Consider the following 27108-nt stretch of genomic DNA (forward strand, 5'->3'; position numbering starts at 1 on the left):
AAGGATATTATTACTATTGAGTGTTGTTAAACTAATGTTTATTTTGTGTGATATGTACAATATATTACATTATTTTTACAACTGTTTATTTTTGAAGAGAATAAAATTTGATCTAATAGACTTACTAGAGTTGCAGTATTTTACTGGTGCATTTTACTTGTCTTCAGAATCGGTTTGTTGTTATTGGTTACCATATATTGTAATAAGGTTAACGAATCAATATAATGAGAGCATGTTTTTTGTAGATGAAAAGAACAGAAATGTAGAAATATAATATGAATGGATAGTGAGTGAAGTTTAATAATACCTGGCTCAGGCTGCAAATAAGTATGAGGCGTTTTGTCGGAGGCCAATGACCAGGCTTCTCCTTCCCAGCTGACGCAGAACTTATTCATTGTTTCTCTGTCAAGCTGCACCCAAGTTCCTTCATTGTTTACAAGCTGTTGAAAAATAAATAATTTTTGAAGTTAGTTTGAACAATAAATTGTACCAGATTGAAAGAATGATAACGCTTTATTTTTATAGCGAGCAATAAAGTTCAGAACCAAGGATAGTATATAGCCTAGCTGTATACTACCCTTGGTTCAGAACCACTTGCAAGTAACTGAAAAGAATTAGTGGAATTATAAATAAATCCTTGATTGAGAACCACTTGCAAGTAACTGACAACAATTAGAGGAATAAATAAAGTTTTAATTTCATAAAGATAATACAATAACATGATATATGAAGTAAAGCAACCAATAATGATTGCCAGAAAACAATTTCAGGGTGAAAAATTCAAGTGTGTCCAACAGTTAGGCCTATTTATTTATTCCATAAAAACATAGAAAGGCTCAAAGACAAACTCCAGTACGAGCCTTAATGACATATTTGATAGTGTAACGTTACAATTAAAAAAGAAAATAAGAGAAAAGAAAATAATATTGCACTTCATTAAATATTCACAATTCAGTAGGCTATAACTAATAAGATTAGAAGAGAACGATATATTGGTTAGATTCCAGAAAGTTAGTAAAAGGGTATAGGATGAAAAATATTTGAATAAAAAGAAAGAAGAAACATTTGAAAAAAGGAGAGTTAGTAGAGCTCAAAAATAAAAATTTATTCATCAATTGAGCAGCATAATTTTTCACAAGATTTTTTGAATGTATTGAAGCGATCATAGAAGGGGTCAAGGAATGGGTTTAATCTATTGTTCTATTCAGGTAGGAATTGAAATGGTGAGCGGTTCTGACAAACGGTATCTGAAATAGCATATTAAGTCTTGGTCTATTGCATGAAACATGGAAATTTAACAAATTGATGAAATCTGGCATGAATATATTATTATTTAGAATTTCATATAATAACATTAATTCTCTAATGGATCTTCTGGTTTTTAATTTTTGGACTTTAAATGTTGACCTTAAGATTTCGGTGGAAAAAGCTATTGGACAAAATGTATTATACGTTTTGAAATAAAGATACCTCAATAACTTATTTTGAATAATCTCCAAATCATTTACGGCAGTGCTCTGTGATGGCTCTCAAACAAGTGCTGCATACTCTATCTTGCTCCTCACTGTTGCATTATAGATATTCAATATGACCTCACATCTAGTGAAGGGCTTACACTTACGAAAGAGAAACCCTAGTGATCTATTGGCCGAGTTCATGACATGAGCCAAATGATCCCTGTATTGAAGTGCTGGGTCCATCAGGACACAGGTCTCTCATACTCGTTACCCGGTCCAGAAAAGTATAATTTATTTTATAACTATATTGTCTAGGCGGGTAAAGATAATGAACTTGGTTTTTGAAATATTGATTTCTAATTTATTCAATTCACACCACCTCTGAACACCGTCCAAATCCCGCTGCAAGAAGGCACAATCACGAATACCAGCTATAGACCTCAAGAGCTTAACATCATCAGCAAACAGCAGAATACCGGACTTTTCAATGTAATCATTGAAAAAAAATGAATGAATTGTAATTCTAATACTATTGAATGAATTGTAAAGTGTGTCTAACTTGGTCCACGATATAGCCTATTATTCAAAATTAATTACTAATGAAGGCTATAGCCTAGTGCTCTCAAATTTTGAAAAACATCATGGGATGGAAAAATTATTTACATTCATATGAAATTAGATAGAATAGAATATTCTTCAAATGTAATTTTACCGACTTACGTGATCAATGACAGAGATGGTGTTTCCCATGAATAGCATTCCAATACTGGGTGCCTTCAGCGTAGGTTTACTGCGAACGTTGTGACTGGAGGCTCCACAGTTTACAACTTTATAAACGTGAGCACTTGGCTTCCTGTAAAGTTGACAAACAAATTGATAATAAAGTTCTTGATTAGTTGATAAGAATCTCTTATGCCACATCCACATGTTAGCCCAATAAAGGCCGATGACGACCAGCGCCAATGTGTAGATGGGTAATTCAGTAGTCTCCATCTACGACCAGCACTTGCTGGATAAATTTCCTAAAAATGTAAAACTTGATAACAGAAACTAATATCAAGGTGGGAGGTCAGTCATAGATCTCAAAAACAAACAAAAAAGCTTACTGGGCCAACATGTAGACTATAGTCCAACGAAATTACTTTTGATTTAGAGGAATATGCGGAGCAGAGAAATAGAGGGAGATCAGCCAATTACAGTGATGAATAGAGTCATAGGTAGAAGCGCACTTGCCAATTTTATTATTAGACTCAGTCGACTCTGTGCTTCCAGAGGAAATTTCGTAGAAAACTTCCGATGTTTACCATGAGCACTTGAACATTCACTAGAAATTAGAGAACGCTAGCCGATTTAGAAAGGTAACATCGCCACCGTTGTATCCCTACTTTTCATTGCTACGCATATCCCTCCAAGTCAAATGTAATTTTGTATGGAATATAGGCATTAGAATGACATGTTTTTTAAAAAGGACTACCTATATAAGAAATAAAAATGAAATGTGTAGAATATAGTTTAGAAATGAATAGGAAAGCCCAATAATAACACTATTTAACACTAGCGTTTTCAACATAAATAAGTAGACTAAGCTTAAAAGCACAGCCTGCACTTATAATACAATTTCATCACAAAATTTCAAAAAGACAGGCAACGGTTAGACTACCTAATAGATTTTAGTCAAAATAACTATTTTATATAAATTAAATATCATTTTATCTTTAATATAAGTGAAAATACGGGCACTGTAATTTCCACCGTAGCCTGTATAAGGACAATATACATAGCTACCATACTGGAATTATGGTTTCTTCTTAGTTCTCTCACTGTATGCGGTAACAGTTAACACAAAATAGTTACTGAATACTGATGTTACTGGAATTACCTATGGCTTCTTAGAAAATATATAGACCGTATAATTTCTGAAAGCCTAAAAGACATAGGAGGCTACAGTATAATTAAAACTTACTTGTCTTCATTAGCCTGGTTCAAAATATTTTGAATTCCTGCCCCAAAAATGCTCTATTTTCAAGACACTTATTAGCTCTTGACATGTTGTAAATAGATAAGAGAAAGGATGAAATAAAATATTATGAAAAAATAGCCAAAAAACCATTATTGACTAGTAAATAATAATAAGTTACTTCTTTAACAACCTGTAATAATTATTTTATTTCAAATATAACCTCTTTTGAAAAACGTAAACTTTAAAGTGTAAATAAAGACAAACATGAGCTGACTGATCGACTGATACGCAGTCGACTAAAGCCTATCGACTTCTATAATCAAACCAACAAGCGGCAATTTCAAATTGCCGCAACTTCCGTGACTTCTGCCGCATTTTAAAAGGATTTACTCATTATATATTTAGGAAATAATTAATTTTGCAAGTTATTATCCAGTGTGGTTAAACTCTAACTTAAGGTAAATACAATAACATACGTGATTTCATTATAAATATCGGGGACCGAGCTTCGCTCTGGAGTACAAAAACATAAAAAAATTATTACGAAGGAAGAAATTATAATAACATTCATAGTTCATAAAGAAATGTTCTATCTAATCACAGTAAATTTAGATTGATTCCTAGAGGAATGAAAAAAAATCTCTTACAAAAGCCCGGTTGCACAAAATCCGGTTAAATTTTAATCCTGATTAAATTTTACTTGAACCAAAATTAAAAAAGACAATTTCAAAAAGATGGATCTACTGGAATTAATCAGGATTAAAAATAACGCATTAACCCGGCTTTTTTGCAACCGGCACTAAGTACCTTATTACAAAAGTTCAACAGCTGAGTCATGATTTGACACAGTCCCACACACATGAACTTGCTCACTCACTTCCATCATCAACCGACTACAAAATAATTATTATCAGCTGTTTTTCCAAGGATGAATGATAATTATCCTTTTCATGTCCTTCAGCGGGTTTTTCCAGAGATAAGATCTAGTGCAATCGAATTTTTATAATATAGACCTACTATGTTCTGAATTTCGTGAGAATCGTTAGAGTTGTTTTCGAGATCCGGTGAAATACAAACATCTGTACATATAAACAGAAATTGCTCATTTAATAGTACCGTACCTATAGGATGTGTACATGTATCATAGTATTCGTTGAAATAACAAATCTGGCAAAATTAAACATTCAGTCATTAAATTGGGCTCTAATAATAATGTTATCTTAAAGAAAATGAAAGAAATCTTATGAAGTGAATTAGGAAGTCTTATTTTGAAATATAAGATCCTACATATAATAATAGATAAACATCAAGCAGCAGAAGCTGCAGAAGAATCAAACTCAAAAATGTAATAGCTCGTAAATCATCATACACAATTGGGAATTGAATGAAAATGGATTTCATATTTTGAGGCCTAGGTTACAGACGGTCATGAGGAAAAGCTTGAAATTGCATAGGTTCAAAATACAGTAATCAAGCTTTTTATTGTGACTGAAGCATCTACGAAGAGTAGGTTCACTAATAGAGTAGGCATTTTACAAAAATCATGTCAGAAGCCTACTGAATTAATAGTGAAACAGTTCTGCCCAACTTAATAGAACTGTAATAATATTTAACACTTCAATGGAAATTATTGCAGAAATTCCTGTTTTTGAGATTATGTTATTGTAATTTTATAATGAATATCATTGAGCGGACATCTTGAGGCTTGAAAGCCAATAAATATCATCAGTATGCTGCAATTTCAAGGGAAACTAGAAATTCAAAAGTTTGAATGGCCTTATTATTATAAAGAATACACATTCAATAATTCATTTGTTAGGAAAATAAATTTCATGGTTTTTCGAAATTATTTCTAACGTTGAATGTTTGGAATTTAATCTTCTTAAGGCTTTTTTCTGTTCCCTTTTGCCACTTAAAACAATCCACTTATCAACACTACAGTTTTGTAAAATTGTGTCTGGGTCTACTCCTTATTGATCGTTGAACACTGTACATAAAATTCATTGACAAGCATTTCAATTAGTGATGAAAACTCACAAAGTTTCGGCCTTGCGCAGTGCAGTGTGACTGATGACGTGGTCGAGGAGGGAGCGAGGCTCCTGCAGGGGCAGCAGCAGGGTGCGGCTGAGGTGCTGGTTGTACTGAAGGCACCAGGCCTCCGCGTGGGAGCCGCCTCCACTGCCTCCGCCACCGCCCCCACCACTGCAGTACTGGCGGGTAGACTCCGCGTTCAAACGCAACCATACACCATCATCGTTGTGGATCTGTCAACAGAAAATCATATAATAAAACAAACTGAAAATCATATAATAATAATAAACACTCGGCTCGGCCCCTAGTTTTCTAATATTCCACTTCAGGATAGAAAATCGGCTTGTTTTTGAAACAAGAATAATTCTTGAATAGATAAGATGTTTTAGAGACTTTATCCATTGCAATTTGTCAGTTTGAATATTATGTTATTTAACTTTGGGTTATTCTATGAACATATAAATTTTATCCTATGAACAGAGACGTTTTGAAATTTCTCTATATTCTATTCATTTATTTATTGGATAGAGCATACAATACAATAGTCGGAAAAGAAAAAACAGGCTATTGCCCAAAACTTCTTCTATTTCCTAATTTTGTATTAAATCGTCCAAATATGTAGGTTATGTCCATTTCAAGTTCTACACCAAATCATCAATCTGATGATTTTAAGGTGGAATGAAAAATTTGTTGTCAGTCCCACATCATTTAGGGCCGGTTTCCGCTCGGGATTTAGTCAAGTCCTAGACTTTAAACAGCTGGAGTCAGAAAATTGGCTTTCCAAAACGGGGCGTAGTCGCAGTCATTGTCATAGTCACGTTTGAATTAAATTTCGAAAAACTAGAAAATTGAACACAAAATGAAATAAAGAGAAAATAGTGTAAAGTTTCAGCTATTTTGAATTATTCAGGAATGTCTAATTCCGTCAAGGAAAAACGTTTCCAATAATAGAAATGAGAAAATAAAAACTACGACTACTGTTATAAAAGCTGCGACTACGCCCTGTTTTGGAAAGCCAATTTTCTGACTCCAGCTGTTTAAAGTTTAGGACTTAGCTAAGTCCCGAGCTCGGAAACCGGCCCTTATTTGAGCCAAACTGAAGTTTCAATGCACTCAAGACATCATCATAATTTATTGATCTTATTTGGTTAGACTTTCGACTATCTATAGACAATCCAAAATCAGTTGTGTTAATGAGCGGTAATTTCAAACTGCTGCAATTTCCGTACCTTCTGTTTGTCGCTTCAATAAGATATACCGATTATAAAAAAAATCAGGCAATCAATAACAATAACCAAAAAATAAAACTGAATGATGATGCCTTGAGTGCATGAAAACTTTAGTTTGGATCAAATCAATTATTTTGTGGAAGTGGAACTGACAACATCTTTCTCTTTCCACCTTAATATTGTTGTACAAGTGGTAAACAATACATTAGGAAAATAAACTGAAATTGTATTATGCAAGGATAGTGAATGTGAAAGAGATTGGTTACTACAGTAGTTTTTCCTCTTTCTATTTCGTTTCGCCACTTATCCAGGACCTGATAACGTAAGTGATATTCTTTCCTTGTGAGTTTCGTGTTGAAGCCGACACATCTTCAACTTTAGTTGGTCATTTATAACAACAGGAAACAGAATTTAAATTAGTATCAATATATAAATGCAGTCCTGCAGGTTAGTTTAATAAAGTGGATTTGACATTGACAACAAAACCAGTGTTCTCCAATTATTTTTGTTCAATTGGAAGCGTCTACAAAGAGTTGCTGCTAGTACAACTCTGTTATCAAAAAATTTCATTTTTGTACTTGTTTATTAAGGCAGAATGAAAATAATTTAATTTTTTCATTTTCTAGATTAAAATATATTTTTTTTAATTTCATGAATTATGTGCTTACCTCATCGATGAAAGCGATAGTGCCATTGACGTGTACAGTGCCGATCATTTCGCTCTGCAGCGAGGGATGCGCCCTGACGCGGAGGCCGGCGCTGTTCTTGGCGCAAAAGCGACGCAGCCGCGACGCAGGCTGAGTCCCGGCGCCACCTCCTGCCGCCCCTCTCCTTCCGCCTCCACCGCCTCCGCTGCCGCCTCCGCCGCCTCCGCCAACAACCGGCAGCACGCCTTGTGGCGGCTCTTTCACTTCCACTTTGCAGCCCTGTACAAGTAGTCACAAGACGTTCTTACAATATGGTAGTTATTATACTTGGATGCGCCAAAATTAGAGCATTAGACTGTATATAGTGAGGTCCACGTTATAATGGCAGTGATTGATTAGCAATGGTATTGCTATCCTTTTCTATCATTCAACAAAGCAGATAGCACTATCTCTTTCTCGCTTTGGTCTGTTTCCAGATTGAAGAGCTCCATTCCAAAACCTGCTAAATCAATTTTTTCCGATTTCTGTTTTTCAGGTTACATCTCATCAAAACATATGACTTTATCATTTGCTGGTGTGTTTCTTGCCAAAACCTGCTTCTTAAAGCTGTAATCACCATTCAAACATTAATTTTTTTCTTAGCAGGTTTTGAAATGGAGCTCTTCAATTATTAATTAATTAACAAAATATTTCATCTTAATTATGAAAATTCATTATTAAATTACTGAGAAATATAATGTTTTTCTTGATAAATTATAATAGATTATTTGAAACGAGAATGAACCGTTAATATTACATGAATAAACCTGTATCAGCTACCGTCTATAGAAGGCATTGACAAGACAGAGGTTCAGCATCGTTTTTCTCCTATCTTGCTCCTCTGCCCTAAAGTAGACCTCACTATATAGTTACTGACACTGAATAAAACACTGTTGGGTGTTCTAAGCGTATAAGTTTTTTTGTTACCAAATTTTAATTATTCAATTTAATCAATTACAATTCAATTTGTAATTAAAGCGACTTAAAATGTTGTCAAAAATCCACTTTATTTAAATAAAAATTAAATAAAAAGCTCCACAACATCAACATTCACGCTACAAACTCAATTTGTAATCGAATTAATTAATTCAATTTGTAATCAAATTTAAATTTACAATATTATTACGCATCTCTCTAGAAAATGAATCACATCGAAAATAGAAAAAAATGAATAGTTAATCATCCACCAGCGGTCTCTTGAAGTTCATACCAATTAATTGTCAGGTTTATGGCTAGGCTTCTTGAGATGGGAGTATGGGTAGGAATGATGTATGTTGCCCTACCCAATTGGCCTGTGTCATCCGAACTCCTGTGCAGGAGTGTAGCTCGCCTCCTATGTCTATGTACAATTTACAGAGAGATACTTATAATTAATGAGTTTACTAACTTATGAAAAGCACTCGTAGATACTATGGTGTATGGTCAGATAGGAGGCTCAACAACATCAAGTTGCTTACATTCTATAAAAATGTAGGCCTATATGCTATTTAATTGAATAATTTTCCTTTATTGAGGGCGAAGTGAGGACTCTAGGTCATCTCTGCCAAACAATCCTTTTGTGAGAGCTACAATGTTAATGTGAGTACAGTATTTATAGAATATAGTTTTATATTCACAGTATTTTACTGTAGTTTTATTTTACAGTATTTATGAGTATAGTTTTATAGTTTGGAAGAGAGAATGTTTGAAATGTTGTGGCTGACATAGGCTACCTCGTCCATACTATATCCGTCGATGGTGGTGAGAAGGGAGTACCAGCCCACACTGGCAGGAGTCCACGTGACACTGTAGGAGCCATCCCCGTTGGCACGCACCAGCATCTTTTCACTCGACCTCTTCATGGCTGGCGAGGTGTAGCGCAACTCTTCGAACGAGTAGTTTTCATATGCCTGAAACATACATTTATTCATTTAATGAGTTAATCTATTGAATCTCAATCAATAATTCAATTCAATTCAACACAAAAGAAAACAAAAATACAATCAAAATACAAATTTCTAATAAAAATAGAAAAAATAGGCTTCATGGTGGAGTGTGCTAAAGAAAAAATACATAACCAACTATGGTTTCCCATGTAAAATACTGGTAGAGGGTATAAAAGTGATGAATGAAGGGTAAAGAGGAGCGAAAAAGGGAAAAATGAGAGAGGAGGGTAGGAAAAAAGAGAGGAATAAACACAAGCAAAATTTGTAAGCGAGTCCACTTCTAACAAATATATCTAAAGAAATGTTTGAAAAAATTATGTAGTCTCCACTTCAATCATGAGTTGAATAGCCATTTAAGTAATAAAATTTACAATATAAGTAAACCCTCTCTGTTGTAGTTTAGATAGACACTGTGCTTCTTAGTAAACCTCCATTTCACGATTTTACAAACTTCTCATTCAATCTCTCTGTAAAACGTTGTGAGTTCTAGGTGTTCTACCATAGAGAAAAGATAGCATAAGAATCTAGCCCATGGTATACGGCATTTATGTTTCAAAATATCGGCTTAAAATGAGGAACATAAACGACCTATACTATATGGAATATCTTCCTAACTTTCCTCTATGGTTCTACATAGTTAGTTTTTGCAGGATATTGTTTAACTAGAATACTTTCATATTCTTCCAAATATAATGGAATGCACTAGATTACATTAGTATGATGTAGTTAATATGAAACACAATTGAGCAGTATCATATTTAGGTTATCTCAAATTTATCAAAGCATATCAAAATGGAGAGCATGAGATGGATTCAATGATAACAGTGAGGACTGAGAAATCTAGAAATATAATTTCTACTGGTGTTTGATAATTTGGTGAATTAATTTACCTTCATTATAGATATGGCCTTGTAGCACATTTTGTCCTTGACAGTGACTTCGTAAGGAGTGTCGAGAGACGGCAGAGCATGTCCTCCCAACGACATCTCATCAGGCTGACTCACTCTGCGAGATTTCAACTCACTCTTATCAATTGGAACTGCTTTTACCTCGATCTAAAAGCAGTCAACAATACATTTCATCAATGAAAGTAAAAATTACATTATAATTATTTTAATATTTATTTTCACACAACATGTTTAGAACTTTCAAGTAATTTTCAAATTTGAAAGTTCGAAACATGATCAGTGGAAATAAAAAATAAATGTTAAAAGGGAACTTTGATTTTTCATTTGTATGTACATACAAGTAAGTGGAAGTAGCCTGAACAAAAAAGTGAACATTCCATCAATAATTATGTTCTCGTTACATGAGATGTAACGGCATTATGTAGTTTCAGTAATTTCACTAAAAATAGGAAGTGTGTTCCATAATAATCTAGTGGAATAGGAACACTATCCACTAATGAAGTTCGGTCTTTCTAAATTTGAAATTATCTTTGGATAATTTAAATTTGGAATGGAAAGGTATACGATGAAAATTCAAAAAACAAAAATATGTAGCCTACATTTATTGGTCTGTAAGGATTCACTTTGATTCGAGACAATACACACAATAATCCAATGTTTGAAATCACCAAACGCAAATTTCATTTTTGGGGTACTTCAATTGTTCACTGCTTTGATAAGTGAAACAAAATAAAAATAGAAAATTACAAAGAAATTACAATATACAGCCGAAGACCATAGATTCTACAATAAATTTACAGCAAAAAATGTCCAATAAAATTTTCTTATATCAACCTTAGCTTTCGAAATATTTTATATAGATTTTTCGATATTAAAAAAACGTGAATAACTAGAAAACTATCAGTCAAAATCTAACTCTAAGGATATGGTTGGAAAGAGGAAGAAATTTCCAATAGTATTCACACAATTTGTTCTTTTGATTGACGTTTTGGAACTTTTCATGAAGGCTCAAAATGTTTGAAATTTGGATTTGAACTCGACGAATGTACTTTTTTCAACTTAAGCGCTCATTAAAAGTTCAAAAAGTCAAACGAAGGAGCAAATCAGATGAATCTTATTATTTTTTCCACTTTTCCAACCATATCCTTAGAATTAAATTTTGACTGATAGTTTTCTAGTTATTGACGTTTTTCGAAAACTATGGTAGATGAAATTAAATTTTGCTGGACATTTTTTGTTGCAAATTTCATGAAAAAAATATAGTTATTGGCTGTTACACCTTTCGTGGGACAGGGAACATTATAGTCATGCTATACATTGTAAGCATCCCTTCCTTATAAGTAATCACTGCTTTTCATTTAAGATTCAATCAACTGAATCGCACTATAGGCTACCTGTCCTTCAATTTTTTGTTAGAGGTACTTTCTGGTACCCACAGTAACTATCTTTACATGATTGATTTCAAAGTTAGTTTTTTCTATAAAAGGGTGAGTAAGGGTGACCTTGAGATCGGGCGTGTGCACTCGGTCGCCGTACTGGTCGCGCGTGATCAGCGTGAGCGTGGCAGGGTGGGCGCATCGCAGCGGCTGGTCGCGCGACACCTGCAGCTGGCATCGCTGCGGCTCCACGTGCGACTCGGGCTGCAGCCACCGGCACAGGCGGCCGCCAGGCGTACCGGACGTGCCTGCGACCAGGTCGCGCAGGAACAGACGCTCGTTCGAATGCCAGCTGCAAACAAGCCAAAGTGATATTCATTACAACAAAACAATGATGAACAGTACAATGTAAATCCGCAGTTCAAGAGAAAATAATTATGGATTAGACAGGCACATCGACCAGTTATAATATTTATGCCAGATATATTCATTATACATTATTATCCTGAAATGTGAAATCGAAATATATTCATGTTATAAACATGTTCATGTAATATTATTGCGTACACTATTTAAATTTATTCTATTACTATGACTTATGGGTTATTGATTACAATACCACTCAAATTGTTTATTGCTTCATCCTGCAGACACATAAGCTCTTCACATACACATAATTACTACTCGTTCAAGAACAGTTCAAACCTTAGGACACTGATGCATAGAACAGAAAACGACCTTAGCTAGACCGCAAGACCTGATCTGAATTACTAATGAGCTTCTAATCGCCATTTTCAGTTAATTTGCTATATTCACCAGCCTATTCTTCTTAGTCAATTAGTGACACTTAAGAATTGTGTATTTTGTCATGTAAAGTACGCTCAGTGGGCGAATGCCTAGGGCGGAAAATTTTCAGGAAACCAACCGAAGTAAATTATTTTTTAGTGCTATTTATTGTAACGAAACAATTCAAGTAGAATAAAAAATAGCAACAAATGCTAAAAATACCTGAATAGAAATACGGTACTAAAAAAATTAGGTCTGAATAAGAAATTGGAACAAAATTGAATAGGCCAACGAAAAAATGGCGGAAATTGTCTCAGGTTGCCCAGTGCACAACTCACATAAGATCGGGCACTGACGTTAAAGTATCTGACACCAAGTTACAAGTTAGTAGAACTCCGGAGTGCCGAAGTTAAAACCCAAAAAATTACTCTAAAAACAGAGATGTTGTGGAAAAAGTGATATTACTCCATATTAAATAAATGTTGTCACTTATCAGTTCCACAAATTATGTGGAAGTGACATCTCTTTTAATTCACCAAATATTTTTGTTGGGAAAACATAATTGCATTTTGCATAATTCAATAGAACACTGAAAAGTTGTTCATGAATTATATCATTACATTTTTGTCATTTACATTTCGTATCATACACATTTGCAACGAGACTGTAGCGTTGCATTGGAGTGTGTGGCGCCGTATCACGATGAAGAAGCGGGAGACACTCAGACATGTCTGGCAGCAATATACAGTAGTGGGAGGTAAAGTTGTGGGGTGGGGAAGTTGTTGAGCGAGATAGACGTAGCGGCCCATGCGAGTGTGAGTGAAAGAGCATTGTGAGAGAGAGACGGAACAAGTTGGTGAGCCGTCGGCCTAGTCGTCGGTTGTTTTGGTGCCAAGGGGCAGTAGCGTAGCAAGCATTAGCTTTAGCATTCAGTTGTAGACGAAACGTTTTGCGGTGATGTGTTCACATATCAGTGCCGTCTGATAAATTACTTTCAGCTCAGTTTCCTTTAGTGAAGTGTTTGTGATTTTGTTATCAGCTTGCAGAGGAAGTGGTAGCGATGTCAACAATACAGGATTAGCGCTTGTGCAACGGATAAAGTTAGCTAGTGCCTTCGTTGGTGTGATGTTGGTTGAAATCAGCTGATCAACAGCTTCTTGACAAGTGTAGTGTTTGTTCAATAATTGTAATCGTTTTGCCCGGTGTTGAAGGGGTTGTTGTCGATGTGTGTCGATAAGTGCAGTTGTGGTGCCCCCAGAAAAAGATGAGGCGCAATGGATCTCCAGCTGCCGGCAGCCCTTCTCTTGCAGCTGCTGCTGCTGCCGATGTTGCTGATGACCAGCGGCTCCCAGGCTGCCGCCCCCGCCACCGCCTCCGCCGCCTCTATTTGCCAGCAAGTCGAGTGCCACTGCCAAGCTGTCAAGGAATTCGTCAATGTCACCTGTGCCTTTGATAGGAAAACGGTAAGAATTTCAATTGTCATTTTCGTCTATTTTGCTACAGGATGTGGCAAGTCTGCTACAGACTCTGTCTAGTAATCTTGATAGTATCCCACGAGGGTTTGACGCATATAACTATCCCTATCTTCAAGAAGGGTGATCGTGAGAGCCTTCGTAGCTTCAGGACAATCTCCTTAACTCCTGTCTTTGGAAATGTGATCAAGCTTCATCTGCACTAGACTTGGGTTTGGGTTTGACACTGGAGAGATTCTACTAATCCCGATGACACCTGACAGGATACGAGCCCTCTGTGTTTTTATCAATCGAGTTCTTTATAAGCCTACCATATTATTAGAAATATTAATTAATATTTAATTGAAATTAATTCATTGTGCGTTGATGAAATTCACAATTTATTCTTTACAATTTAAGAAAAAGTCCTGAGCTTATTTCGCCCTTGATGATGAATCTATAATGATTCATTCATCCATGGTTAATATCCTACAGTTATTAAGTAGATAATAATTGAGTTGAGTAATTTATTCCCCAAGCCCAAGCGATAATATTGAATAAGTTGCATGCAGCAATTAACACAATGGAGATGGAGCATGAAGGTGCGCAATGGAATATCCGCACATGCGCAGATGCAGAGATCGCAAGACGTCTGAACCTTCTCATTATTCATTTATTTTATTTGTTCATTTATTGTACAAAACACTATAATCATTATTGTACTTGTTTTCCAACTTATTAAATTTTCATGAAATAAATCTTATTATTTGTATAATAAGTCACAATGATGAATACGAGTGAAAGTTGTAAGAACATCCGAATTCAACATCTCTTTTCTGACATAAGTAATAATTGATGCAATCTTTTCATAAGAAACAAAGTTAGAGCAAGCAAGATGATTTTATAATTCTTGTGATGAAGTGAAAAAAGAACAAGGCTCAGGTTCATGAAATAGTTGGTGAAGTTTTCCAGGTAGGCTACATTTTTTAAAAGTGGATGTGTGATCACATTTTTTTTAACATTATTCGCAAGTGCACGCGTGGTTATGCATGACCAAGCGTGCAGATGAGAAATAATATCTGGAAAGAGCAATAGGAACAATCACACTGGACGCGTGCACTTGCTGGTTGCGTTCAATGTGACAGCTACATGCAAGTCATAACGTTATTCAATGGCACTTTCCAGATTCTGTTTTTCGACTTATGCATGATTCGACGTGCACTTGCACATAATACGCATTCAATTTGACCACACACTTAGGAGATTCACGTGAAGTGGCACTTTGGTTTCCTGCCTAATGAATTCAAATTATATCAATGAAAAAAGCAGAGCATACAACACAAAGCCAGAACTCATGCTCATCCAACATTTTTTACGAGTACCAAAACTTATGGATTATTCTACACTCTACATGCAACAAGTAGTGTGGATCGTAGTCCTTATAAGATATCTTATCAAATCTCACATCATTAATTATTGAATATCGAAAACCACTCGAACAAGCCTCTTGAGTCTTTTTCTAACTCAAAGGCAAATCTTCAATGCAAAATTGTAGAATGATGGAAACGATAAAATTGTTGTTGAGGAACGTTCTTACGTTGAATACACTTTCTACATATACCGGTCTTAAAATCCAGTTATGATTTTATTGGAATTTTACATTCCACCACCAATCACAGTTAATTACCAAGAATCGTCTTGGTAAATGAATTTCACGGTAGATGCATTGAGCTTTACAAAACGTGAACTCAGTACTTTTATATACATACAGTGAGGAGAAGGAGAATTTATTTAATCATTCAGAATTACACAACGTACAGAAAAGTACCACAGGATTATAAGCCCAAAACGGTTCCAATTCTAATTTTTAAAACAGTCCAAATGTAGCTAGGTTATGTGTCACTTCAACATTATTCAATTACACCCTCAATTTACAATTCGAAACAAACAAAAATCATTTTTAAATTGAAAAAATACTTCTAAATTAAATTAAATCAATTACAAATTTACTCCTAACTTTAGTAAACTCCCAAAACATTTAGTATTATTTAAAACTATAGGAGAATAACAATCTGATACACATTTTAATCTTAGACAATTTATAGAATTTTAAACCAATATTACTTGTAAGCTGTTGCAGCCTGATAATGAATATTGAATAATATTGTGAATGTGTCCATGATTGAAAAGTTTTTCAATCATACTGTCATACTGCATCATGATTCAGGAAGCATCTTATATTCAACAATCTATTTGATTTGTTCACAAGAATTTATCATCATTTTGTTTTCCCTATTCCCCTTTGGATGACGTAAATGATAGACAAATCGTGATTTAACATAGACTTTCAACTTGACTTTGAAAGATTATAAATCTATAACTTGAAAATGTATTGTGTATAAATAAATAAACTATGTAAATTTATCTTCAACATTCACAAGATTGCAAAGTTTAGACCGTTGACCACTTAGCTGTACTAGTATTACGTATGAGAATAAAATACTACTCAAACAACCCCCACTTCTAAAGTATGTGGTCGCTCGTTTATAGTGCTGTATTATCCTTTCATAATGTTCCTATTTCTCAAAATATTCTCCCATTGTCTAAACTGAATTCCAACTGTCTTTCAATTTTATTCAGAGGTATTGTCAGAATATACTTTCCAGGAAATGGAACTGCCCTTCTACTTCAAATTCCTAGAAATGTTATCAGAGTTCAAAGGTATAGAATGTACCAATGTATACAATGCAATTCTATACTTTCTTACTCAACCGGTTCAGTTAAGAGAGTTGAATAGACTCACTGTTTGAATAGACGTTTCTATATTTAAACCCCTCTTCCAAGAACACAACATATATTATTGGTTATTGGTAATTCATGCATGCTATTGTGATCGAGTGTCAACGGCCTACGGCTGCTCATGCTTAACCCTATCTTCTAAAAATGACTCAACTTTTGGAAGAGACTGTAAAGTGAGTAGTTGGCTACTCCACCCTCTATTTTGATGATCAATAGAACGGGCCACTCTCTGGCTCTCTAGGCCTACTATTTAACATGACCCTATTCCAGATCAAATCATCCGCTTCCGCACAAGACTCTTGTGCTTCTATTAGCCTAATTTAATTAGTCTTACTCAACATTCAATGAAGAATAGTGTTACTGTGAATTTGTAATCAAGGGCGAATTACGAATCTTATAGGCCTAGGTCAGTGATTATAAAGGCCAGAAAACTGTTCTATTGTGAATAAAAAACATTTGATTGCTATCGTACGTCACATAGGCCTATTTGAGAGAATAGTTTTTGGTTAGTATCTATGGCTATCGTACGAATATTATACATTGAACAATATTATATATTGTTCTGTTTGAATTGGATAATTTCTCAATTCCCTTATCCATATTCATAATTCTACGTTTCTTTTATTGTCTATATCGTATTGAATATCCCGTGAATACTGTTCGAGGAAAACATGAAAGTAATATAATATATGACTCAATTTCCTTTTTGATTCTATATCTTCAAACTGTACTCTAGGTACCCTTCAGCAGTACATACAATGTTACGAAAGTTGTGTCACTATCACACTATTGCAATAGTGGTGAATCAAATCATTTCGGATTAACCTATCAAGAAAGTTTCTACGAAATGAAACTTAAGTTTTGGGATTAGTAACAAAATAATTGTCCAGATTGATCGCTAATGTCAAGGACATCATGATGATCAGGACTGTGATGATCACTATCCTGTGTTTATAATCAAGTTCAGTGCCGACACAGAAGTCAATCTTCTGCCCAATTGTTTCTTGTAATCAATCATTGTGGTGATTATCCAATAAACGATAAACCGTATACTGACATGAGAATTCAGAATCCCCTTAAAACAAACAAAATAGCCTACATCTCATAGAAGAAATCAGTACAGCCTTTTCTTTCTATGGAAGAAGAGACAATTTTCAACGTTCAATTTCATCTGTAGCCTACATTAGTAGGCTACTAATTTATGAGTACATTAGTTTCCTGTTTATTGAGGTAGAGAGCAAAGACTAGCATTATGTTAGTCTCAATTGAGCATAACAAACAATAACATACTAACTATACATAATACCAAATCATAGCTCAAACTGTTTCAATATTCTGCACTATCAAATTTAAAATACAAGATAAGCGTATCTATTTCCCGTGTCATACTTGAAAATGCTGATCAAATTCGCATCCTTTTTCAGTACAGAACGAGATGAAACGCAGTAAATTTCTTAGTCATGAAGCTTATAGGAAATGTTGACTCATCTGAAACGGATTCGTTTGAGATAACGACAATGTAAACATTCTATACTCTTTAGATAACAATTCGCTTCATTAAAAAGAACAGATTCTTTTTCTTTCAACTGTTGAAATATCAATGTGAAGAAAATGGAACTTTTAAGGTGGTTCTCCTTATCAATGTTAACCAAGCCATTGTATCAAGGTGAACCTATTCTCAATTTGCTAATTTTGATTAGCTCGTAAAAGACAAATTAATATATTGATGAGATTAGCATTGTGGATTAATAAAAAAAATCAAACAATTCTAACGATCTGTTTTATCTCCGTAATCTACAGATCTTCTACACTCAACAGCACAATAAAGAAGCACTAAAATCCCATACTTGGGTTCTTCCGGTAGAAAACCTGACTCCTGTTCTCTTTCACACGATTAAAATGTCTCATGCGGTTGAAAAATTAAAACGCTTGACCAGTCTTGCGCGCAGACGAGAAAAGGATCTCAACCCTTGTTTTCGAAAATTGGATTCAACCAACAAGACACCACGCCCAAATGAATGGTTGGATTAGGAATGATAAAGGAAAGAAAGGGTTTGATACACGTCACGCAATATTTAGTGATCCAACTAGTGCTTATGTTGTGAAGAATGATTATAATATTACCGTATTAAATACTCAAGTATTACTTTACATAAAAAGAGGCCTAAACGTTGAAACTCATGTACGGTACTGTATTCATGCATTCATATTTTATTGTGTTGTGATCTTGTCGCAACATTACAATCTTCTGATTGTTTTTGTGAACTTGTCATTTCTTCATATTTGAATATGGAATTGGTACTCATATAAATTGAGTAGGCCTAATCAAACATTGAATTATTCAAAATCTCATTATGTAGGAGTTCCATTTGAAATAGTAGTTGTGGATAAATATCTGTAATTGTTACTGCTTTTTGATTGCAGTCAGTAGTGTTATTTTGATTCAAAAGGACAGTTAGATAAATAAATACATTTGTCCAATAGCCAATAAAAACTTGTTGCAATAAGCTTTTCGATTCCACATGACATGCTAACTGAAGCACTGAAGGACATATCCATATCCATCTGATTCAGGTCAAGTGGACAAATTAGAGATGCATTGTTAAATTCGCTACACAAGTTAGAAGTTGCATGAAATTCTAATAATAGGTATTTCACTGCTGAGGTCACAGAGTTCACAATTTAATTAATCTAATAAAACAATTTTAATTGAATTCCATGGAATAATGAAGTTGATAAAATATAAATTTAATAGCTTATTATCTTTTTATGTATGAAATATCTTTGTTACAGCAATAAAAATAATTATTATACCTATAAAATTCCGATCATTCCCTTTCATTAGATAGGACTATTTTTGAAGTACTGATATATTCTCGGCATTTTAACGTTATAACAACTACATTATCTTGATTTTTTAGCAATATAGAAAATTATATTGTGGAATTTAGCACTACGATACCAGAAAGTTTTACTTTTTTAATTTCATCATGACAAATCAAACTTGGAAACTATGAGCAAATCAATAATTGTTCTTCGACATGTGTGAACATACTTACTGTAATGACATTTTTATCTTATCAAAAACACTTTTTTCATTCAGAAAAATGTTTGAAGAGTTGTGAGTCATAAGTATTTCAGCATTAGATAAGTTTTCTTGTCGTTTGTTGGCAGATGAATATAATGTTACTTCAGACTCAGTTTACTCAATTTACAAGTACAGTAAATCGATCCATGCAAGTGGATCCATAAATATGCTTTACATCAGCACTCAGAGTATAACCCTTAATTTTTTTGTATCCTAAGATTTTAAATTTGGAAATTTAATATATATTTTTAGAATTATTAATGATAACTATAGACTATTCGTCTCAATTGCAAAGCGACGTTCATCCAAAGGAATATGATATGATACAAATCCTCCTTTTCTCACTGGAAATTAGACAATATCTTTCATCCAACACAATTATTATTTACATTTAAGTTGAAAAACTTTCGCAAAACACTTCTGCAATTCATCATCACAAGCTCTGTAACATGATAAGTAAAGAAACTGTATAAAATACTTGTAAGTCAGTGTTTTCACCTTGCAGCCTCTTGGCAACTAGACGTGAGATTAATTATTGCGGTTAACCTCTATAGGTCAAGTTGACAGGGTATTATTTACACTTCTGGTTGAACGAGGAATAGCACTCTATTCACTGTAGTCAACTATAATCAACAACAGTAATCTATCCGAGTTGACTGTTGAATTCCAAATTATCCACAAGTCCGGCATCAAATGCATGTAAATTGTTAATTCCTAAAAACAAACTAACTGTTGAAATGTAGATTAAATTTCAAATGCCAAAATCAATCTCCTTCCTTATGAATCACTAATTACAGCAGTCAAATGGAGAAATACTGTAATAATACAGAGGAGAGGCTCAGATGATGCCTCGAGTGCCTCGATGAGTGCCTCGATGAGTGCCTCGGATGATGAGGCACAGACATGGCTTCCTCCAATTAAATTGCATCCCTGCAATAGATTTCTCCAGTTACCGAATTCCTGCCACAAATCTCCTAAGAATTCTTATAAATGATTCAAAACAATCTAATTTCTCAATATTTTCAATTCACACATTCGATGGAAATTAGAATCTTGCTATCACTGTAATTCATTGTGTGAAATTGGTATTCTGACAACATTATCCTACTTTGTGAAGAAATTATGTACGGTATTGTGGGGCCTGGTCATTTCACAAGATGTTGAAATGAAACCTCAAGAGTTGGAATAATGGAAGTTGGAGAATCATTAAACTTGCAACAAGTTGCAATTCCTATTCATTGCAAATCTTTCCTCCGATGACCTGAGTTCAAAAGGCTACGTGGCACTTCAAACGGTGGCTTTTCCTACGAATCAAAATTCAATAGTTTACTTTCCTACGAAGAGCTGCTACATGTATTCAACTTGTATAAGGAATGTGGTATGGTTACTTGTGTCTTGAAGTCACTGTTACTGTTACTTGTCTAATATTGCATCTGTATAGATGTCATTTTTCTGTATCTATGGGTGATACACACAGACGGTTGGCAAGTTCATGAGTATTTTTATAACATCCTGTCCATTTTGGAACGTTTATGGATAATACTATATATACAAATAATAGAGCCCACTGAAGTTGGGAAGTCTGTGAATCATTGAAGTTGATAATTGAATACAAGAAATACCAACGCCCGATTTAGAACTCGGGAAAATTTCTGAATAGGCAGCAAGTATTGTGAATCTGAACTTTACCATGCTTGTATTGATTTTAATTTTCATAACATCACCACTGGTCTATTTCTCAAAGTATAGGCTACTGCTGGTCGTAAAGGTAGGTAACAGAACAGTAATTTGGAAAATGGTATACATAGTTTGCAAGATATGCCACCTCAAGTTACTTTGTAAGAAGTGTCACTTCACGAGAGTCCATCCATACGAATAACACTTAAATTACTGAACAGACAACATTAACAGATACAAATTGAGTGCAGGTCGAGTGCATTTCGCAATTCTTCTTAGAAAAGTCACGATTGAATTTTGATTTTTAGGAAACGCCACGCTTAATGGGTTGTAGGAAACGCCACGGTAGGATGAGGCACGCTACCGTTCAAAATAAGTCTGTCAATATGGATGAATGATCATTGTGATTTGTGAAGTAGGTACTGTGCCAAGAATTTTGAGTCGTGACTATTTCACACAATGAATGCTGGGATCTGGGAACTCGCGCCATCTGTGTTGTTTCTAGAGTTGTATGACAAGTCCTCTCAACATTTTCAATTATTAGTTTACTCACAAGTGTGTTGGCGTTGGGACTTGGGAGGTATCAATGAACTGTGCCTGATCGCATTTGACAGGAGATAAGAGAAATGAACTTTTAAACAAGTCAGGTTGCATATTTGTATGATCGTTGGGGCACGGCAAAGCTATTTATATAGGTTGCTAGAGGAATGCAATAGTCTACACTGTTTTCTGGAAGTTGAGGTGTATGCGAGTACTGAAAACCTAAAAATAGAAGCTTTCTCGACCATGGGAACCTGTCGAAGCTAGGGTCAATTTCCTTCAACTTTCCTAGAATCAAAGACAATACCATAATAGAATGCAACGATGGAATAAATTCTTATTATCTAGTTCAACGTTTGTAAATTTATTTATCACACAATTTAAAATCAAGAATATATTTTTCTTCTATATTGCTACAATACTATAACGGCAACTACGTTTTATATTTTAACAGTGATGCACAAAGCACAATACACTATAAAAATACACTACTAAACAGTGACTATGGTTAGAAAGAAAAGAATACGATATATTATATATTTTATCTCTGCTACATTTTTGGTTCACTAATATGTTTAATTTTTAAATAGCATACGTTCATACACTCTATACCCTCTAGATGTGATCCTACTTCAGTTTTTTAGTCTCTTTTACATAAATTTTGTGAAGGAAATACAGTATTTCTGTTTTCTTCATTCATGGTAACTTTAGAGTAGTAAATAAGGACGGTGAACCATTTCTCCATCGACAGGATCCACGATGGAGAAAGATCTGTCAAATAATATTCCTGAATGAGCCCTCATTAGTGAAAAAGAAACCACAAAACGGAACCGATTACGTTCCCATCCTATTCAGCTTCACCCTCGTCCTTTTACAGCAAACTTCCTCAATCATCATTGATGTCTTTAATGGCTTACATTGATTGAAACCTGATAGTTTTTGAAGATCTTACCAGAATATCGTTGTATGAGTGCCCGCTCAAAGATAATTTTATACCATACGAAAATACTTTATTCAATTACTTTCAAGATGAGGTTGTGTAATCATATTGAAAGGGGTCTTTGAACTGACTTTCTAAAGCAATCAACTTATGGAGAATATTCTATGGATGGAGTCTCCAACTTATAAATGTTGGAATATTCCATCAGATAACACGGCTACTAGTTTACCCAAGGTAGATACGATCTGTTTTTGTAAGGAATCCGTTATTTAATCATACGGGATATACCATGTTATCATTGGAATGAAGTGTATCTCTGACTCAGAGCTAGGATTTTCCAATAATTCTAAAAATATGAGCATTAGTAGCTTTATAAATAGCCCATATAATCGTATGTGTATTTGCAATGTGATACAATTTGTATTTAACAAGTTGTCCTAAATTGATTTATTTTAATAATATTTAAGGCTATAGATGGACGTAGGACGATCTTCAAGTGACAACTAATATTTCAAAATCAGTTTTTCGACAAATGATGATTAAATTAATATTCTCATTAATTTATCAGGCGTAAGCAGTAGTAATCAGGTAATTAGGACATACAGCATTCTCTCCAAAAGATTGAAGAAGAAAAGATAAATCTTCGGTTTTGAAAAAGAAGTATCTAAAAAAATCAATAACCATTAGATTCATTTCAATAATATTAACAGCCACCGACTTCCACATTATTATGCAATGTAGGCAAATAAAATAAGAAAATTACTTGTGTTTGAATTTACTACAGGTTACAAAAATGAAAGAAGATAAAGTGGTTAGTAACAGTAGCAGGTAACTGGAATGAAGTACGATTATCACGGATCCGCGGAGTCTCGATTGTCGACCTGTGGGTTGGAGGAGGAAAAGGGCAGAATGTTGATGAGGATGTGGCAAAGGGCATCTCCTCAGCGACAATAAAACAGGCGTGACTGCGGCTATTATTGTCAACCGTAGGCCGGAAGTAGGAACTTTTTATTTTTACTTTCGTCTTTCCAGTTTTCTATGTGAGTGCGCACGCCAAAAGGGAGTCTCACATCCTAGCTTCAAGCAGCAGCACCTTACACCGTTTTTAGTTCAGTGCTTCATGTGGGAATAGTGTTCGGAATAAGGTGGTTTCCTGAGACTGTGTGGAGGTGGCAGGTGCCCACTTGTCTCTCTCACTGCCGGTCAGATGGATGGAAGGACAGACGGATGGGTAGTGATCCTAACAATCATCTCGTCTGGGCGTTAATCGTGGCTGTCAAGCTTCATTGCTTTATACGATTTATAAACTCGATGCTCCCATGTTGTTGCTGTCAGGATCCCAACCCAACTAGGCTAATAGTAATTACTGCTGCGATTCATCATTCAAATGATCCAATTTAATTCAAGTTTTTACACTACTATCGCAAAGTGAAAACACGTCAGTGATGTTCTTCTCTGAACATTCCCTCAACATTCACCATTACATGTTGGATCGTGAAATAGTTTCCTCAAGTGAAACAATAATGTGTTGGATGTGCTGCTCGTTTTCAATGAATCAATTACATTATTATTGTCAAAAATAGCAGGTTTTGAAGTACTTGAGAATAATTTTTTGAAAAATTATCAGGTGAATTTAAAGTCGACTGATTATGAAGAGGCGGACCGGATTTTTCTCGTTCATATTACGCGCTATTTGTAAAGGATTTGCGCCACATTATTATAAAGTACAACTAACATTGTTAAATTTTTGAAATTCGAAATATTGAATAGTTGAAAGGACGTTTTGGTCAATTAAATTTGATTATATATTTTAGCATAATATTCATGGATGCTAGAGAAACTTTTGATATTACAGGTTGATATATTGCTGCAAGTCCTAACAAGCTGCTATAGCAAACATCTATAAAAAAAATTATACACAGAAAAATTGAGAATTTTGAATGATTGTGACTTGAAATTAAAATTGGAAAATTTAATGACAAAAATTATATGCCTGTACAACTGAGATGGAACAAAAAAGTAGAAAATCAATTAACACCAATGTATCTGTAGGATTTGATGGGGGGAGTTTATATCCGGCACAACTCTACTTTCCAATCAGGTCCAGATCGACAATCACAAATGATTGACTCATTTAACCCGTTATCAGCAATGAACGCTTCTACGAGCTCTAAATGTTCAGTAAATGAAGGACTAACAATCTGTTGAACTGTTGTTGGTGTCAGTTTTTCATCGTATTCAATTGAAAGTTTATGAAAAAAACATGTTTTAAACACCTCTAAATCATGAGAAAAGCTGATGAAGTACTACCAAACTACCAATTATATACTGAATATTTTCCTTCTGAATGATTTTGATTCCGCAATCGTATCAAGTTGAGAGCTTGTGCGAGCGGCTGTTTATAATCAAAATTATGGCCTAAACTGGTTGTGTTTTAAATTCGAAAATGATTATTTCGATTTCTAAAAGGGTAATTTGCATTCCGTTAAATTTTTTTCCACTTCTAAAACTGGTTGAACTACAAATTGAAAAGCTCTGAACAATCAATTATCTGTGAGTTACTTTGAATTTCTGATCATCGTAAATGAGTTGGTGACATAAATTTCGGCAGGTTTCATCTTCAGTTTCTCCTGCACTTTGGTTCTGCAGATGATTCTGGTAATAACATTCTTCTCCAGTATATTTACAAATTTGAGTCAATAGAGCAAGCCACTACCATCTCACCATTACCAGGATTCGCCAAGTGTAAATCAATAGTTTATTCTATTTGGTCAAATTCTACATAAATTGATTTTCATCTGGTAATAATTGAGGTGAATCTATAAAATATTTAGTTCATAAGCATTTTTAAGCCAACTTGTAAAACCCTGTACCTATTTAGTAAATTTTTTAAGATAATATTGAGATAAGTCGATATGTTATCATTAGGCCTTGTTACTTTCACGAGAACGACGACATTCTACAATTTTATGATCAAATGCCAGTAATAGTTCTATTGCTTATTGATTTTTAGAGGGCAATACATTCAAATTAGAACAGTTCAATATTGGAATTGAAGATTACGAGCCAAGATTATTCTTGAAAATATTGAGATGATTAGTTACAACATTGCATTATTTTTTTCCGTATGACATGAGAAAATATTTGCACATTGATGGTCAATGACATTTAATTTAGAGGTCATTAGTTCAAAAGGAAAATTTACCAATTTCTTCACATTTCTGTAGCTTTGATATAATAAATCTATCATAGAAATATTCATTCACCGGTTTGATCCCCCTAATGCGCACTTTATTGCAAAATTCATTGCATCAATGTTAAGTGTATTTTTTGAGGAGTCACAACTGTAGTAAGCTTTTATTTTTCTATAGCAATAAATCTCATTAATCAAAAAGTGGCTGAACCTGAATTATAACTGATCAACTAATAAAATGATAGCCTCCATTGTGAAAGGAGAACGAGAAATAAACAGGTGTAGATCAATCTACAAGGTTCTCATTTCAAGAGTAATTAATCTGATGCAGTGAGTTCTGTTGTTGATGGAGATAATTTGTTGAGGAAGATCCAAAAAAGGAATCCCTAATTGAATTGAAAGTACCAAACGCCCAAACCTGATCTTTTTAATAATGCAGCGAGAATCGAATGAATCAAATTTGGAGATGACACTATGAAAGAAATCAACTCGTTTTAGTTTCACTTTATCAAGTTCTGCAACTTCATCTCACTAATTAGATTTGTAGCTTCTGAATGATTATTTATTAAAATTTTTGTGGTATATATGATAATACTCCTTTGTGTCTTAGTGATAGTGAGGTATCTTATCCATCTTTAAAAGATTTCGTGTTGAGAAGCCTACCTGAACAGAATCCCAAGTGAGTTTTTGCTCATGCAGTCAGACAGCCCAGTTTTGATATGATATGCCTATACCCTATAGTTACCTGGAAATTTGTTTGCGTTTTTACGTGTGATCTTGATTTACAATCCCTCCAAACATATAGATAATTGAAAGGAAAGTACTTGCGCGATAAACCAAGTCCTCTTTAAAAAAATATAATCCCTACCATTTTGTATCTTTGTCTCTTCCAAATTATGGGATATCAATATTGTGCTTGTGTGCCTAACACCATATTGATTTGATTACATAGTTCTTAAATCCTGGTTCAAACACCAGAAATTATTATACGGTCCCGTTTGTGGAAAAAATAAGATATGAGCATAAAATTTCTTGTTTGTTTGGTTCCAAATTGTTCGCTAG

The 27108-nt window shown here is 34.3% G+C and overlaps 2 protein-coding genes across 2 annotated transcripts in view; one reads left to right on the top strand and one right to left on the bottom strand.

Moving 5' to 3' along the window:
- Positions 1 to 27108, bottom strand: part of LOC111048490 (E3 ubiquitin-protein ligase MYCBP2) — a 287490-nt gene that overhangs the window by 80036 nt on the left and 180346 nt on the right. Inside the window, 7 exon segments of the mRNA XM_039431468.1 lie at positions 308 to 440; positions 2178 to 2310; positions 5455 to 5681; positions 7346 to 7603; positions 9076 to 9252; positions 10179 to 10343; positions 11699 to 11924. Coding sequence (XP_039287402.1) covers positions 308 to 440; positions 2178 to 2310; positions 5455 to 5681; positions 7346 to 7603; positions 9076 to 9252; positions 10179 to 10343; positions 11699 to 11924 — 1319 coding nt within the window.
- Positions 13233 to 27108, top strand: part of LOC120351944 — a 43606-nt gene continuing 29730 nt past the window's right edge. Inside the window, exon 1 of the mRNA XM_039430922.1 lies at positions 13233 to 13821. Within this exon, the coding sequence (XP_039286856.1) occupies positions 13633 to 13821 (189 nt within the window). The 5' untranslated portion in view covers positions 13233 to 13632. The remainder of the gene's footprint in view (positions 13822 to 27108) is intronic.

The sequence above is a fragment of the Nilaparvata lugens genome, chromosome 6 (genome assembly GCF_014356525.2).
Source record: "Nilaparvata lugens isolate BPH chromosome 6, ASM1435652v1, whole genome shotgun sequence".
NCBI classification, from domain to species: Eukaryota; Metazoa; Arthropoda; class Insecta; order Hemiptera; family Delphacidae; genus Nilaparvata; species Nilaparvata lugens.